Source organism: Parathielavia appendiculata (genome assembly GCF_033297405.1).
Source record: "Parathielavia appendiculata strain CBS 731.68 unplaced genomic scaffold N657scaffold_5, whole genome shotgun sequence".
NCBI classification, from domain to species: Eukaryota; Fungi; Ascomycota; class Sordariomycetes; order Sordariales; family Chaetomiaceae; genus Parathielavia; species Parathielavia appendiculata.
This window is the reverse complement of record NW_026944224.1, coordinates 402,847-419,389: the sequence shown is the minus strand read 5'-3', so window position 1 is coordinate 419,389 and position 16,543 is coordinate 402,847. Positions and strand designations below refer to the sequence as shown.

General features: G+C 56.2%; 6 protein-coding genes across 6 annotated transcripts; 3 read left to right on the top strand and 3 right to left on the bottom strand.

The window, feature by feature from the left end:
* The first annotated feature begins 278 nt into the window (after positions 1–278).
* N657DRAFT_594869 (TPR-like protein) lies at positions 279–2,511 on the top strand. Its single transcript, XM_062789963.1, has 2 exons — positions 279–1,589; positions 1,650–2,511. The coding sequence occupies exons 1-2, from the start codon at positions 615–617 to the stop codon at positions 2,214–2,216; spliced, it is 1,542 nt and encodes a 513-aa protein (XP_062647978.1). The 5' UTR covers positions 279–614; the 3' UTR covers positions 2,217–2,511.
* A 592-nt stretch (positions 2,512–3,103) lies between these two features.
* On the bottom strand, positions 3,104–4,961 carry N657DRAFT_382104 (mitochondrial carrier). Its single transcript, XM_062787116.1, has 7 exons — positions 4,798–4,961; positions 4,622–4,704; positions 4,517–4,539; positions 4,289–4,421; positions 4,052–4,201; positions 3,512–3,983; positions 3,104–3,437 (listed from the first exon to the last, which is right to left on the bottom strand). Exons 1-7 carry the CDS (start codon positions 4,833–4,835, stop codon positions 3,398–3,400), a joined length of 939 nt encoding a protein of 312 aa, XP_062647977.1. The 5' UTR covers positions 4,836–4,961; the 3' UTR covers positions 3,104–3,397.
* Positions 4,962–5,753: 792 nt separating this feature from the next.
* Positions 5,754–9,179, bottom strand: N657DRAFT_644412 (APG9-domain-containing protein). The gene is made up of 4 exons (XM_062792761.1): positions 8,911–9,179; positions 8,054–8,802; positions 7,275–7,995; positions 5,754–7,209 (listed from the first exon to the last, which is right to left on the bottom strand). The coding sequence occupies exons 2-4, from the start codon at positions 8,713–8,715 to the stop codon at positions 5,875–5,877; spliced, it is 2,718 nt and encodes a 905-aa protein (XP_062647976.1). The 5' UTR covers positions 8,716–8,802; positions 8,911–9,179; the 3' UTR covers positions 5,754–5,874.
* A 105-nt stretch (positions 9,180–9,284) lies between these two features.
* Positions 9,285–11,739, top strand: N657DRAFT_644411 (oligomeric Golgi complex subunit 6). The gene is made up of 2 exons (XM_062792760.1): positions 9,285–9,700; positions 9,774–11,739. Exons 1-2 carry the CDS (start codon positions 9,428–9,430, stop codon positions 11,574–11,576), a joined length of 2,076 nt encoding a protein of 691 aa, XP_062647975.1. The 5' UTR covers positions 9,285–9,427; the 3' UTR covers positions 11,577–11,739.
* A 122-nt stretch (positions 11,740–11,861) lies between these two features.
* N657DRAFT_617170 (AAA-domain-containing protein) lies at positions 11,862–14,810 on the top strand. Its single transcript, XM_062790512.1, has 3 exons — positions 11,862–12,185; positions 12,258–14,484; positions 14,545–14,810. The coding sequence occupies exons 1-3, from the start codon at positions 12,087–12,089 to the stop codon at positions 14,763–14,765; spliced, it is 2,547 nt and encodes an 848-aa protein (XP_062647974.1). The 5' UTR covers positions 11,862–12,086; the 3' UTR covers positions 14,766–14,810.
* A 212-nt stretch (positions 14,811–15,022) lies between these two features.
* Positions 15,023–16,229, bottom strand: N657DRAFT_644409 (nucleic acid-binding protein). Its single transcript, XM_062792759.1, has 2 exons — positions 15,885–16,229; positions 15,023–15,757 (listed from the first exon to the last, which is right to left on the bottom strand). The coding sequence occupies exons 1-2, from the start codon at positions 16,026–16,028 to the stop codon at positions 15,341–15,343; spliced, it is 561 nt and encodes a 186-aa protein (XP_062647973.1). The 5' UTR covers positions 16,029–16,229; the 3' UTR covers positions 15,023–15,340.
* Between the last annotated feature and the right edge of the window lie 314 nt (positions 16,230–16,543).

The window sequence follows — 16,543 nt, the reverse complement described above, 5'->3', positions numbered from 1 at the left end:
CGTAGAAATTGGATTGTCGGCGGGTTTCGGGGTTGGGTGTGTCGCTTGTTGCGTCAGCTCTTGTTTGAAGCACGATTCGAGCTTCAATATTTTTTTCGACCCAGTTGAAAGGCGGTCAATTTTCTGCCCATTTTTATGCCCACTCCAGCTTCCGCGACGGGAATTGACCACCCCACGTTTGCTGGACCAAGATTAACTAGCACTGTACGAAATACTGTACGGGGTGGCGTTAATTGTCCCTCAATCCAGGCACCTGAAAGACTGCCAAAAACAGCAGTGGCCAGATTGCGCTGCTGCACTTAATTGCCCATCTGTCAAACTACAGCGTGGACAAAAGCGACCTCCTCACCTCTCTTCTCGAGGAGCCCTCAGACCACTTCGCCGTGCTCTATATCACTGCGCCAATTATCGATATCTTATTCGAAAAAAGACGCATTCATCCGTCCTGAGGCTGCCCCTAGCTCCAAGCGCAATCAGTGCGTTCCTTGTGTTTGCGACCTGCTAGTACAGCAGAACTCGCCCTCTGATCTCCTACCTTCATTCTCCCACGAGCTTGACCGCCGACCCCAGCAAGACCAACCTCCGATACCTCATCTACCTCAGAACCCGCCGCCATGTTGGTCCGTCTCTCGACGCTGGCCTTCGCTGCCAGCATTTTGTCGACACCCTCGCTATGCCTGTCGCCATCAGACATTCCCCCCGACATCCCCGTCTCCCAGCTTCTGGCGTCGGCGCAGAGCCACCTCTCCAAGGGCGAAACCGGCGATGCCCTCGTCTACTACGATGCCGCCGTCGCGAGGGATCCAACCAACTATCTGACCTTCTTCAAGCGCGCAACCACCTACCTTTCCCTGGGGCGCACGTCGCAAGCCACCGACGACTTTGAGAAGGTGCTGTCGCTCCAGCCCGGGTTCGAGGGCGCACACGTGCAGCTGGGCAAGCTCAAGGCTCGCTTCGGCGAGTGGGACGCAGCCAATGAGCACTTCAAGAAGGCGAAGAAGACGGACGAGATGGCGAGCCTGGAGGAGGCCAAGGGCGCGGCGAAGCTGGCCGAGGCGGCCGCCAAGTCGGAGAACTGGGAGGAGTGCGTCAAGCAGGCCGACGACGCCATCCTGACGGCCAACCGCGCGCTGTCGCTCCGGGAGCTGCGTGCCAGGTGTGCGTTTGAGCGGGGCGCGATGGAACGAGGCATCGGCGATCTCCAGCACGTCCTGCAGATGAAGCCCGGCGACACAGCACCGCACGTCAAGATCTCCGCCATTCAGTTCTATGCGCTGGGCGAGCTGCAGGAGGGTATGGCGTCGATCCGGAAGTGCCTGCATTCGGACCCCGAGTCCAAGGAGTGCAAGCGGTTGCTGAAGGTCGAGAGGATGGTGGAGAAGGTGGTCCAGAAGGTTACCAAGGCGCTTGAGAAGCAGCAGCACATGACGGCGGTACGGCAGCTCGTACCCTCAACGGACGGCGAGGGCTTGATCAAGGAGGTCAAGGACCAGGTGCACCTATTACGAGAGGACGGCACAATCCCGAAGGCGGCAGGGAATGTCCTGATTACGAGGCTAGTGGAGATGGCTTGCCAGGCATATTATGAGGTGAGTCTCTGTGCGTCAACTGATCTTACACTGCGCTTGTCGACTGACCTTGCAAAACAGTCCAATAGCAAAAAAGCCAAAGACTACTGCGAAGAATCCCTTCAATTCGACGAGAACTCCTTCTACGGTTTGCTCTACCGCGCCAAGCACCTCATGGACGCCGAAGAATTCGAAGCCGCCATGAGCACGCTCCGCAAAGCGTCCGAAGCCCACCCGGGCAAGGACGAAACCATCCAGCCGCTCATGCAAAAAGCCCAGATAGCCCACAAGCGGAGCACGACAAAGGACTACTACAAGGTGCTCGGCGTCGCCCACGACGCCGACGAGCGGCAGATCAAGGCGGCCTACCGCAAGCTGTCCAAGTTGCACCACCCGGACAAGGCGGCCAAGCAAGGGCTGACCAAGGAGGCGGCCGAGAAGAAGATGGCGGCCATCAACGAGGCGTACGAGGTGCTCAGCAACTCGGAGCTGCGCGCCCGCTTTGACCGGGGCGACGACCCCAACTCGCACGAGCAGCAGGGGTTTCAGGGGAACCCGTTTGGTGGCCAACCGTTCATGTTCCAGCAGGGCGGCGGGCCGATGCACTTCAAGTTCAGTGGCGGGCACGGGTTTCCGTTTGGGCGGTAACCGTGTTTTCTCACTGATCGTTGATTTCTTGTTGTTTTTTCTTTCTCCGCCCCCTGCATGAAAAAGAAGGGAGTTCAGGTGTTACGTGGAGTCAAAGGAGGATCCGCTCTTGAAAGGGGCAATCAATGGGTGTCAGTGAACAGCATGCCATGCGACTCGGTTTAGTTGCTCAGGGTTGGATTTTGTGTTCTTGGGCAGGAGGGAGTGTGTTGGTTCATTGGGTTCATGGGGAGCAGCCACCATCAAGCGGGCTGTTCTCTTCTTTGTATGTAATCCATTCGACTAAGCCCAAGACGTGACGTTGTGAAGAGCGCAAGTTTCTGGCTCCATGACTGTTTTCCGCCCATATACCTCCCTAGTTGTCGTTGTCTTCGTTGCCTTTGATATGCCGTCGGGGGGAGGGGTGGGGCGGAGGGCTGCAGTTGGCCGGATCGGCGATTTCGAAGCCCAAACGAGTACCACATCCAATTGCGAACAGCTTCTACTGTGTCCACGCAGCACTTGTCCTTTTAGCTGACGCCAAGCCCGGACATTCTCCCGTCTTACCGGAACGTTGGTTGACCTTCGGGTCCCCCCATGTAACGGCAAACACATTCGGCCCTTCAACCACACAACACACAAGGCTCTCAGACACCGAGCTGTCTTCCGAGCTCCATCGCGAACCCTGGACGGTGACGAATGTCTACTGTGTAGTCAACGAGGAAAGAGGTGGAGAGACAAAGGAAGAGCGGCGCACAGCCATCGTCATGTCACAATGCGGAACAGTGCTCTTCATGGCCAGCTTTGATGTGTGTTAAACAAGCCCGTTGCGGCAAGGCAGCGGACCCATGTTCCATACTTGACGGTGACCAGAACGCCCCCCATTCTTCAAACATTTAAAACTAGGGCAGCCGATATGACGAAAGATTTATGTACACGGTGCTGGCGTCGCAGCACAACTGGCCCACTCCCCCTTTGACGGGCCATGCGCTTGAGAGCTGGAAGCCGGTGTCGTGGCCCCTTGCTGGCTGTTGGCTGAAGCCACAAGCATTATTCTGTCTTGTACCCCTTTGTAGATGGACCAACCTATCCTGGTTGCAAGATGACTGGAGCTGTCAATACCGGTCTTTTTGAATGCAGTGGTGAGTGTTAAGAAGGGCGGCTAACCTTTGTTTTGAATGCGCCGTTACTTTTTCAGGGAATCATGACGCATTGGTGTTGTTGTGGTGGATGAAGTAGGCCCTGTAAACAACCATCGTTAGCGACTCGGACCTTCCCCGGATTGATACTGGGGCCCAAGGATGAGGAAAACCCACTTCGACGCCTCATAGGCAGACCAGCAAATAGCCGTACTTGGCATAGTCGTCAGCACCCTCGGCTTCACACCCTTGAAGAAGCCGCGGGCGCCCTCCCTCTGGTATAATAGCCGGCAGCCGGCCATGAATCCGTTAACCGTCCTCAGCTCCGGGTCCGTCGCGCTGCCCCGGGTTTGCAGCATGGTCTTGATCACGTCCATGGGCGTCGTGAGCGCCGCAGCGAAACCGCCCGCCACCGCACCCGCCAGACAGTGCGTCAGGGGATCGTACTTCTTGGTGGGGTTCATTGAGGTCGAGATGGACTCGTAGGCGAGGAACTGGAGGGCGGTGAAGGGGACCGTCATGGAGAGCGTCGTCGGGTACGAGACGTAGAAGGCCGCGAGCCCTTCTTTCCTGTACACGTATTTGGCGCAGTCGAACATGGAGCGGTACATCTTTGCCGAGTTCTGAATTTGCATTCTTTGCTTGATGACTGTCCAGGGCAAAGAGATCAGCGACGCGCTTTACCCAGGAAGCAAACCGCCGCAGCGACAGACGTACCGTCAAAGGGGTTCATCAGCGCATCGCTGGCGATTGTCGCGCATGCTCCGCTCGTTGCGGCAGCCAGGGGATGGTGGACACCAGCTTGGTTGCCGCCCATGACGTGCTTGACCGCCTCGTAGGTCGCGAAGTAGACCGCGTGCGCAGGGCCTGGAGCATCCCGTCGTCAGTCCACGCCCAGTCCTTATTCGAACCGCCTCTCCCAGTGACATAAGATCCCGGTTGCATAGGACTCACCCGCCCCGACGATCACGCTGGACATGCCACGCCAGAGACTCAAGATGCCCTCAGTGCTCGCCATCCGGTACGTGGCCTGGATCACTCCACTCCCGACGGTCGAGGAGGTGGGGTTGATTATTTGCATTCGTGTCTGCGTGCCACAGACGGGCCAGTCAGCTGCGCTGTCTTCAAATTGACTGGGAAGGGAGCGTTTGATGTGCTGAGGAAGCTGTAGCGCTTGCTTACCTTGATCGCATCGATAGGGTACACTACGAGTTGGTTAGCGTCTGGCATAGAAAGAAACAAGGCCCTTTGAGAGGAGCCTGAATGCTGAGATTGAAGAAGACCTACTTGCGCAGTGCTCGGCAATACCGGCGAAAGCGCCGGCAGTCATGTTCTGCAGTAACGAGAAGTTGGGCGGGAGCGATTCATAACTGCAGCCGTGTCAGCGCCCCAATACCAATACTCCTCCTACTATGCCCGTCGTTGTTGACCAGCCGTAGGCAGTCCAAAGACGAACGACGTACTCGTAGTCCTCCACGGGCTCGGCATTTGGCTGAGCCATTGGGGAAGCCACCGCTCCCGGCGCGCCGACGTCGAGAGCCAGGTTGAAGAATGTGCTTTGTCGTTTGGTAGGGTAATCGGCAAGCGCCCAGTGAAGCTTCTGCGCCGCAACAGCAGAAGCACCAAGACTCGCGATGGAGAATGAAGCTCAAATCTGGAATTGCCGTCACCGCAAGCTACCAAACAAAGCTCAAGCCCGCTGTTCTTGCCGCGAATGTGTCGTGGGGCGGGCTGGAAGCTATTCAAGCAAAGTATTAGACCCAGATTCGATGGAATTGATGGGGTGTCTCCTGTCGTCGCTTGACAACCAAAAGGCGCAAGGTCGACTCCTCGTCTGACGACAGCGGGTAATGACGATGGTGGTGAAGCTGCGGTAAATGCGCAGCCAGTTCCCCGAATTTTTTTGATGACCGTTGTCGGCTTGTTTGACGCTGGCCAGAAAAAAATGGGACCGCCTCGGCCGTCATGCTGGCCCAGCCGGAGGTCGGGGAATTCACCACCTTCGACTATCCACAAAGTCGGGCAGGCAGGGGTGGGGGGCGGCAAGAATTCAAGGCTGGCCCCGCTGCCCAGGTATTTAGCGGGCTTTTAGCGGGCTCCCGCCGCTGCTCGGAGATGTCCCAGACTGATCCAATTCATTGCTGCCAATGAATGACACGGCCTGCTCTCGCACTCGCACAAACATCCTTGCAGCTCTGGCTTATCAGATCCGCGGTGGGATCTCCGCCGGCGCCGAAAAAGGCCACCCAACCGTTTCTCCGAGGCAGGATCGGGACCAGCGTGAGCGTGAGAGTTTATCAGATCGTTGTTCGGAGTATGACACATGCTTTTTGGCAGAGGCGGATTGTTGCATGTTTTGTCTCACACCCATGAACCAGTCTGCAGGAGCAGCAATAAAACATGCGGCAGCAAATCACTACTCTTGCTTCTCTTCTTCCACTTGTGACCAGCGCTGCATGGAATATGTGTAAAATGCATGTTTGGATGTCAATTCAATCCGCTCGTCCCGTCTGGGACACACCCCAGCGCGCTTATCAACTTCATCTCACACCGCCCGGCCTACGATTCAGTTGCGCCTGATTGAACTGATATATCATATGCACGACCCCAGCCTCGGGCGGTCCACGGTCCTCTGCTGCACTGTTCCCTCTACTTATTGTCCTGGTGGGCGATGCCTGCCACGCCGACTCTTCAAGCCAGCCTCCATTCTCAAAGGCCTCCTCCTCATCGTTCTGCGGCCTCGCAGCGTCGCTCATCTCGCAATCGTCGTCCTCCAGGGCCTCTTCGATGACCCCTTGTTGGTGATGACCACCGCGTGGGTGCCGGGCCGCGTGTATACTCCTATTGGGGTGAAGGGCAGTACTCGGCGGTTGATGATGCGGATCAAGCAGGATAGAAGCCATGGGCCCTGACTGAGCCAATGCAGCGCTGTGCCGCGGGCCCTTGGCCGACACGCCGCCCCTCGTTCGCTCACGATCCATTCTCGAGCTTTGGAAATCGGTTGCCGTTGGAGGCGAGTTTATGCTGGGCCATGCTGGCGGCGGATGGAACTGATTCCGTGTCCCTGGCGGGAGATGCGACGCCGCGCCCGTCCTTGGGTTGAGGGCAAAATTGCCGTAGTTGCCCATGAATCCATAGTACGACGCCTCCATCTTCCCGTGCTTGGTCGAGTAGTAATCTTTTCGAACGTCCCCCGCATCCGCATTGGCGTTGCCCTTGCCGATGCCCTTCTTGAAATCGAACTCGGCAAACGTGCAGACGTAGCCGAGCCCGTCAACGTGGACGGTGAATTCGCGGAAGAAGTCGATAATCTGATCGCTGCACTTTGGAAGACTCGAGAACAGAACGAAGGGTGTGGTCAGGATGCTCAAGATTTCCTCGATGAAAATGGCCACCTTGACCTTGTACAGGGCCGAGAACTCCTGCTTGATGTCGGCGCTGTGTAGCCTGCCTTCCCAGTGATCCGGCTCGTAATGCGTGTATTGAATGACGTTGCGCATGGCATACTCGGGGTCGAACACCGAATTCTCCTCCGATATGCTCCCCCGGGCGAACGCCCACACGCTTCCAAAAACGGCTGTGTAGAAGAGAACGGTCCGGTCAGGGGTGATCTCAAAACCCAGGAACAACTCAGGGTCGGCCACTGACGCAATCGCAAGCACCGTGGCAAGGGCGCCGGAGATAAACGCCACGGTCCGCGCAAGCATCTCCATCTTGGCCTTAGGGAACTGGTCGATGTAGTGGCTTGCAAATGGATGAGACATGTCGAGCCGCTTCCGAAAGAGATGGGGCAGCTCGTTGAATTCTCGGAATTTCCATTCGGCCAGCGGCGTGTAGGTCCGTGACGACAGAACTGAGGGGTTTCTTTGTATTTCCTGGCACAAGTGTTAGCAAATCAAACGCGTTTCCCTCCAGATACGGCATGGCTTCTCCGGCTTACATGATAGTACATGAGAAAATAGACGACAAGAAGGTACCCAGCCAGGAAGGGTGAGAGGATAAGAACCATGAGACCAGCAAAGATGAATCTCCCACGAAGCTTCAGACCGAGTTCACCCCGGCGTCCTGGTTTAAGAAATTCCTGATTGACCTGGCCGCTCTCGTCAAAGACAAAGTCGAGGATGCTGAACATCAGGATCCACTCCATGGTCCGGGAGAAGAGTTGGCGATTGCGCAAGAAGGGCAGCGGGATGGTCAGATTCAAGATATCCTTGTTGACCAGCGCAATCAGGTAGTTCTCTCGCCTCATGAGCCGATTGGCAATGTCGGATGCGTCAAGCCTCTCCTTAGACTGTCCGCCAACCCAGCGTCGCTGTGTCTGGGTCAAGGCGGATGCCGTTTTTGGGTTGATGTCGCGGAGTGTCATGATGCGAGCGACTACCTCCTGCCAGGTGATGGTCTGCATGTCCTCGTCTGGGATGTCAAGTAGGTAAAGGTAGAAGTCGCGAATGTTCAAGAGCCGCCTGATATCCAGGAGATACTGGACCAACTTCCAGATAAAGTAAAAAGAAAACATCCACAACCCAAAGTTCCACAGGCCAGACATGTTCTTGGTGCACTGGGAAACCAGGATCTGCGAAAGCTTCTGGCTGCCGCGAAGCTTGCCGTAGTCAATGCACTGGGAGAGAAAGGTCAAAAGAACGGCCACGAACGCCACGTTGCTGTGTCCCGTCAGCATGCGTATTGCTGTGAATGGCTCACCAACGGCCGCTCACTTACACTAGGTGCAGGGCTCTCTCCACCAGAATGCACCACATGCCATTGCCGAGATAGTAGTCGTAGACGTCCTTCATGAAGTTGTCGAGATTCAAGATATTAGCCCATCTCCATTCCGCCTTCTTCTTGGCGTTGCCCAACACCATGCCAGCGAAGAGTGAGTTTGGGAGGCCCCCGTAGGGTTGCCCAGAAGCTTCGTGGTTGTGCAGCCGCTGCTCCGCCTGCGTCGTCTCCCATTGTTGACGAGTCCTAGATGATCCTGGAATCGCAGCGGTTTGGTGCCCTCTCTTGCTCCTCCTCGACCGCCCGGCAGGCACCTCTGTGTCTCGATCGTGGCGTTCCACCAGCAGTGACGCGGGAACATCATTGTCCCCGTCGTCTTCTTGCGATGCCCAAGTAGACCGGTGGTCCTTGTTGCGCCAACCAGAGGGGTGCCCACGGCCTCTTGAGGCCGGGCCGGGCACATCGCCAACAGTGGTGCGGCTATCTCCAACACCAAGGCCTTCAGCATGCCCTAGATCGTAGTTATGGAAGTCATGGTTCAAGTTCTCCTCGTCCAATAGACCGGCCTGATCCTCGGTATCGTCTTGTCGGCGTCGGAGTTCTTCGTAAAACGAGCGCCGCTTGGGCGTTGGGACAAGCCTCGAGAAGACGTTAGACGCCATGTTGAGCTGGCCTCAAAGCGCGGCTGCGTTAGAAATATTCGGTGGCATCGAAGGTAGTTTGAAGGAGGAAGAGAATCGCGTCTAGGGCTGAAGCATAGTCAGCCACTTAACAATCCAAAACTGCCCGGTGTCGTTTGAGGAGAATGGAGGAATCCTGTAACGGAGTAACGGGGCAGCAAGGAAAGTGGGACGGACGGCTAGGTATCCGATAAAGAACTACCTGGAGTACCTGAGGCTATCTTTGAAAACCAGTTCTCAAATGTCACGAGCTCGCCGTGTTAGGGTGACTGTGACAGCCGGTCAGGAGGTGCCGCCCTCAGGGAGGCCGTTTGCTATGTGGATGGTGCATTCCAAGACACTGTGAGGCTGGCTGTTGAATACATATGCCGGCATCTGGCTGCCTTGTTGGAGCACGGCTTGATGCTCGGTCCAGCTGACAGTGCCAGAATGACGAGCAGGCGCGGCCGGGGGCGTCACATTAGCTGGTTTGGGAAGGCTGTGATGGGACGGATGCAGACAGTTCTCCACGTAACATCACGTAAGGTAATTTTACATTTACGAACCTCAACGGCCAAATGAACACACAATTCAACCGTCTCGAAAGTAAAACACGCATGCTTTCCAGTCGAGGGAAACAAGTCAACCCAGCATGCCAACAAAAAAATTTGCTGGTTGACGAGAGTTGATCTTTCGGTATCCAGCATATCACAGGATGAGTTCCTCAAGTTCCAGACCGCTCTCGCCGCAGGGCACAACAGCCTCGCCGTCTCTGTCGTCGAAGGCTGCAAAGCCCCTTTCGTCCAAGCTCACGACTGTTCTCTCGTCGTCCTATGCCGACACGGAATTCCGAGAAGCTCTTGCCCTTCTAGATGAGCGGGGCGTTCTGAACACGCCCGAGACGCGACGCCAACTGCGATTAGATTCCCAGAAACAAGTCATTGACAGCAATGGGGAAATCATCGACGAATTTGCCAAGGTTGCCGAGGTATGAGGGGAGACTCACTTACTAGCCTCGCCCCATGTCCCGCTGAGCCCACATTTGGACTGACATGGCTCAGCAACTCCGGCGCATCGGCGCCACGATTAGTCGGCTGAATGAGAGCTTCAACAAGATGAAGACGCAGATCGGCGCAGCCCACGAGGCGACTTCTTTGGCACTGACAGAGGCGTCCAGGCTCATGCGCCAACGACAACAGGTTGAGCAGAGGCAAGCCCTCCTTAACGCCTTCAACGACAAATTTGTGCTCTCCGAGGACGAGACAGCGGCACTGACGCTGACCTCGGAGCCCGTCGACGATCTCTTCTTCAGCACTCTCACCAAGGTAAAGAGGATCAGTATCGATTGTGAAATCCTCCTCGGATTTGAGAATCAGACGCTGGGCTTTGAAATTATGGAGCAGACGAACAAGAATCTCAACATGGGCTTTCAGAAGCTCTACAAGTGGGTTCAAAGGGAGTTTAAGACACTCAACCTGGAGAATCCACAAATTGGCTCACCCATCCGCCGCGCTCTCCGTGTGTTGGCCGAGCGGCCCGGCCTGTTCCAGAACTGCCTCGACTTCTTCGCCGAAGCGCGGGAGCATGTTTTGTCCAACTCGTTCTACACCGCATTGACGGGAACCTCGTCCTCCGGATTGGAGGACCCGTCTATCAAGCCCATCGAACTCGTTGCCCATGACCCTCTAAGGTATGTTGGAGACATGCTGGCTTGGACACACTCGGCCGCCGTGGGCGAGCGGGAGGCCTTGGAAGGCTTGTTCATCGGCGAGGGAAATGAGATTGCCAAGGGAATCCAGGCTGGTCGGGAGAATGAGGTGTGGCGGCTTGTTGCCGAATATGGCGAAGAGACGGACGACTTCGACGCCGTGAAGACTCTGAACGAGCTTGTAGACCGCGACATGGCTGGCGCAGGTCGCATTCTGCGCCAGCGGGTTGAGCAGGTCATACAGACCAACGAAGACACGATATTGGCATACAAGCTTGCCAACCTACTCAGTTTCTACAAGAGCACCTTTTCGAGGCTTCTCAGCCCCGGCTCGGCCCTCGTGGAGTCGTTGGAGGCGGTCGAATCCGAAGCATTACGGCAGTTCCGGTCACTGGCTCGCGACCACGTCGCGGCGGTTCAGGGCGACTTCCAACACACTCCTGCCGACCTGCGCCCTCCCGAGTTCTTGGTCGATGCCCTGGGACAACTGACTGCCATAATGAGGACCTACGAAACGTCATTTACCTCGTCGGGCGACCGAGAAGAGGAGTTTGCGTCTGTGCTAGTCGAGGCCTTCGACCCCTTCATATCCGGAGCGGCCAACATGGCCGAGTCGCTCCGCGCCCCGTCAAAATCCGTCTTTCTCGTCAACTGCCTGCTCACTGCCCGGACCAGCCTCTCTCCATTCGATTTTACGCAGCGACGGGCGGCCCAGCTCCAGGCACAAATCGACGAGGAGAAGGCGCGTCTGGTTGAGACACAATACTGCTTCTTCCGTACCGAGTCGGGCTTGGATGAGCTGATAGCATCGCTGCAGCCGCTGGGAGATAGCCAGGAGGATGTAAACAATGTCTCGTCGCTGGAGGCGGTCCAAGCCCCTGCCCTGATGCAGGCCAGCCAGCGGCTGGATGAGTTCCTGCCATCGGCGCTGATGGATGCGGTGGAGAAGTTGAAGAATCTGCAGGACTCCAAGCTGGTGCAGGAAATTACGGAGGAAGCGGCCAAGAAGTTCTGCATCGATTTTGAGCATGTCGAGGAGATGCTGATGCTGGCCGACGAGATGGCCGAGCAGCAACATGGCGAATCGGACGAGTTCCAGAGTCTCCGAGCCCTGTTTCCTCGAACGTCGGGCGAGATCCGTGTGCTATTGTCATAGTAATAGCGATATGGTATTGGATAACAAAAATCTGGAAGGTAGAAGAGTCTAGCGCTCTTCGAGGGGACTATCAACCTATTGTTTATCACAGCATTTCTGTCTCAGATTCTGGACGAGGTAATTACATGTTCTGTCACATGCTGACATGTCAGCTCTTGCGCAAGGCTTGAAAGTGATGTGCGGGACCCGGGGCATTTATTGCAACGTCAGGACCCCACTTCATGAAGCTTAGCCGCGGGCGTCAATGTCCTCCGTACCGGAGTACCGATACAGATACCGCAGTATGCGTTTTCCCCACGCCTTGACCGAGTGCATGGCAGCCGTGGGCTGGACTTCACGACTAACACTTGACCAGCGGTCCACGAGGTACTGTGATCACATGAATTTGCGCATGCAGTAGTACCGTAAACTTGGGTTCGCAACTTTTCGCTGTCCGACATTCTACTTGATTGGACCCGCTGGTGGGCAGTTTCAACACCACGCCGGAATGTCCATGTTCAAAGAACAGCCATGTTTGGTAACAGGACAGCGACGAGTCTGTCCACTCTACAAAAAACATACGATGAGACCTACCTGACTTGCTCCACTGCCGTCTACTATGAGAGTCAGGTAGGCAGGCTCCTTGTGCCATCCCGACCCCTCTCGCTATTGCCAGAAACCCGACTGATTCGCAATGAGCAGGGCAACGAAGGCGAGGCTATGCGATGCTGGAGACAGGCGCTGGAGCAGATCTACGACCATTATGCCAACAGGACCCTCCCATTCAACGTCCGCTCCGAGACAGAGATAGCTCTATGCGAGAGCATCCGCCAACTGGAGCTGCAGTGCAAGGAACGAATCGACCTCCTCGAAGCTCTCCGTATCTCGCGCCAAGAAACCTCCCAGAGAAACCCCTCGGAGGATGGCCAATCTTCGTCCGACGGTCAAACGAACAGGTCGCCGCCCGAGCCACGAAATATGGCAACTCCCAAACAGAAAGAGCAGGGATGGATAGGCAATGGAACCATTCCCGCTGTCACATACACAGAACTGGCAAGACCCGACACGCTCGAACGAAGGTCGACCGATTCCAAGACTTCGTTCATACAGAAGGCTGCTGTGGGGGAGAACGGGCCACAGTCGGATGACGTTGCACCGCCTTTACCATCGCGGAAACCTCTCACTTCGACATCGTTACGACTCTCTCCGGAGAAGCGGACGTCGAGAGGATCGAGTCCAGAGCGGCATACAATGCGCACCACCTTGCGCTCAAGCCGAATAGGGGAAAAACTTATCAAAACAACGCTTCGCCGGCCAAGCCAGAAACCAGCTGATGGCCCCGGGGCCAGTAAAGCGGCTGCACTGGCATGGGGCTTACTAGGACAACGAGGGACGGCAGACCAACCTTCAGAGAACAGTCAAGAGCTGCCACGGTCATTCTCAAATCCGCCGACTCCGTCCGAGGAGCCGCGCAAAAGCCTAGAATCACTGTACAAGACATGGGACAGCAATTCCCGGAGGCTCACCCCTTCTCGAACCCCGAACCCGGTGAAGCTGTCCGATAGGCGGGCAAGTGCTGACATGACAGACTCGCGACAGGCAGATGCCTACCCTCTCACCCGGCCTTCCCCGATATCCGTCAGCGCGGCATCAAGCGCTCTCAACTCGCTCACGCTGAAAGACAACCATGAGCGTCAGTCACCCATCCGCGATCCGGTACTTCGCCAGAGAACCGCACCTCCGCAGACACCGCAATCGAGGAGGTCAAAGGAGTGTTCACATGCAGAGGTGGGCTTGTCTGAAGTGCCCAGAAACGTGCCTTTTGATCTCAAAACCTCGGCGGATTCTGTCATGATTTCGCGGAGATCAGCATCCAAGATATTCTCTGCGAGCAAGCCTAGGGCTACCCGCACGCCATCCAGCAAAAGCATCAACACATCACAAATGGGAAGCAGGAATAAAGATACGCGGCCTGGGTTGGCTTCTTCTCCGCCAACCTCTGACCATTCATCATCATCATCATTTGACACTTTAGCGAGACCGTCACGGCTCAACCGCAGCAGCAACCGACAAAATGAGGCGTCCCTCATCGCCGAATCCCTAGCCGACCTCTCCGACAGCTCAACAGAAGGCGAGCAGACCAAAGCCGCAAATTCGTGGAATCGGCGCAAGGCAGCAGTCCTGAAAAGGCTCCCTTTCGGGGTCGACCAACAGGCAGCGAAGCAGATCCTCAACGAAATCGTGGTCCAAGGTGACGAGGTCCACTGGATAGACATTGCCGGACTTGACATAGCCAAGAACGCCCTGCGGGAGACGGTCATCTACCCGTTCCTTCGCCCCGATCTCTTCATGGGGCTACGCGAACCCGCACGGGGAATGCTCCTCTTCGGCCCCCCGGGCACGGGTAAGACGATGCTGGCGCGCGCCGTCGCGACCGAGTCCAAGTCGACCTTCTTCTCCATCTCGGCCAGCAGCCTCACCAGCAAGTACCTGGGCGAGTCCGAGAAGCTTGTCCGTGCGCTGTTCGCCCTGGCGAAGGTGCTCGCGCCGAGCATCATCTTTGTCGACGAGATCGACTCGCTGCTTTCGCAGCGGTCGGGCACGGGAGAGCACGAGGCTACGCGGCGGATCAAGACCGAGTTCCTCATCCAATGGAGCGACCTGCAGCGGGCGGCCGCGGGCAGAGAGGTGATGGTGGCGGAGAAGGACAACAAGGAGCGCGGCGGAGACGCGAATAGGGTGCTCGTGCTCGCCGCTACGAACTTGCCGTGGGCGATTGACGAGGCCGCGAGGAGGAGGTTTGTGAGACGCCAGTATATACCACTGCCCGAGGCCGAGACGAGGGCGGTGCAGCTCAGGACGCTGCTCCAACAGCAGAAGCATACCCTGAGCGATGCCGACATTGACACCCTCGTCGGTATGACTGAAGGTTAGTGGGTTGCTCTTTCTCCCTATTCTCAACCGCTTTTCCATCTGACATAGGTTGCAGGGTTTTCTGGCTCAGACATCACAGCGCTAGCCAAAGACGCAGCGATGGGGCCGCTGCGGTCTTTGGGGGAGGCCCTACTACATATGACTATGGATGAGATACGACCGATTGAACTGTCCGACTTTGTTGCAAGCTTAACTACCATCCGGCCTAGTGTCAGCAAAGCAGGACTCAAGCAATATGAAGATTGGGCAAAGGAATTTGGGGAACGAGGTGGATAGCTGTGCATGGTCAGTTTAGTTAGGGGGGGTTCAAGTTAGTGGGGGTGTAGTTAGGGGGGTTTAGCAAGGGGGGGTTTGGCTAGGGGGGGTTTAGTTAGGGGGGTTTTAGTTAGGGGGGTTTTAGTTAGGGGGGGTTTAGTTAGGGGGGATTACTTTCTGTTTAGAATCCAAGCATGAAGTTAGAGCCACCTTCGGATTACTTCCCAGAAACAAAGCTCATAGCCGTTGCACAAGGCCCCTTTGTCAACAATTCCTTACCATTGCCGTTCCCGTTCTCCTGAACCCAAGATGGGGAGAGACGAGGATTGGTCTTTCCGGCTTCATTGTTTTACCCCAAAGCACCTTGAATCCATGTTTTTCTCTAGTCGCCCGGCAAGCTTGACCCTGCATGCTTATATGGCCTGTTGTAATTGTACAGATACAAAGGAGTTGTTGTCCTCCTTCATTCGAATCTTTACACTGCGTGGCTTTGATCTCTCTCCAGAAGGGACGCCAACGCACCGAAACATCTACCCATCTGCGCTTCCAGCATCCCTCCGCCATCCACCCACTCCCACACCAAACCAAGCCCCTTCTCATTGTGGCGCCACATCCCCAGCTTGTTTTTTCCCTTCCTCACCACCACCACCACCACCATTCCCCCCAATATTAACACCCATCAACCTCGCCCTCAGCGCAAACTCCTTCCTCGTCTTCTTGAGCAGTTGCTCAGCTATCCCCAACTGCTGCTCCACGACCGTAATCATCTTCTTAGCAGTCCTGCGCTCGATCTTTTCCATGCGCTGCGCCTCCTTCTGCGCAAGCCGCTCCTCCTCCGTTGGCACGGGCGCCCGACCCTCGATGGGCACACCCGACCCGGGCGCGATGATGTGCTTGACGACGTGCCGTTTGGATTTGGACGTGCGCCAGCCAGGCGTGATGGCGACGACGTCGCCGAGGCGGAGCGAATTATTTGGGTCGTGGACGAGGTGCGTTTTGGGGTCGTCGAAGAACTGATTCAACAGTGTAAGTCAACCAGTCAGTCAGATATGGTTAAAATATGGTACAGGAAAGGGAGTCGAGGGGCAAGAGTGCAGGGAGGTAGTAGAGTTAGAGAAACAGAGAGAGAAAATAACGAACCTTTTTCAGGAATGAATTCCACTTTTGCCCGCCCACCCGTACCTTGACCGTCTTGTCCATCAAGCCCGCGGATATCACGACGCCGTGCAGCTCTCGAAACGTCCTGATGACCTTCTTGGCCATCTGGGTCACCGGTTGCGCCATGGCCGGGCTAAGAAACAAAACTTTCGGCCTTGAAAGCGGAACCAAGAGAGAGAGAGAGGTTAGTTGGCGAAGCCGGACTGGCGAGTTATAATGCTCGAAGTTACGGAACAGTGCGCGGGTGGGGAAATGTGTCGAGGTGTATACAAGTTTCGGTCCAAGAAAATATGTCGCCGTTCAATTGCTTCACCGTGGCATCGGTTGTTTATACGGAGCGTGTAGTTAGCCTGTCGTTGGACGTAGTGAATTGGGCCGAGTCGCGGTGCCTCATGTCCAAAAATTTATTGGCGCGGTTCTCCGGGGTCTGGCTGAAAGTGGGTCACTTCTAGCAAGCGCAAGGGTTGCGGAGAGGCTTCGGTGCCAAGACGGCTTGTGGGTCACCCCGGTTGCCGGAAGACTGGGACCGGCAGGGGGCAAGACCAGATGGACAGTACGGAATATCCGTACCTCAAGGTTGCTCGCTAACTCGCCAGTGAACTCAAAACAGGGTGTCTGCAAAAGGTGGCTCGAGCAAGCGG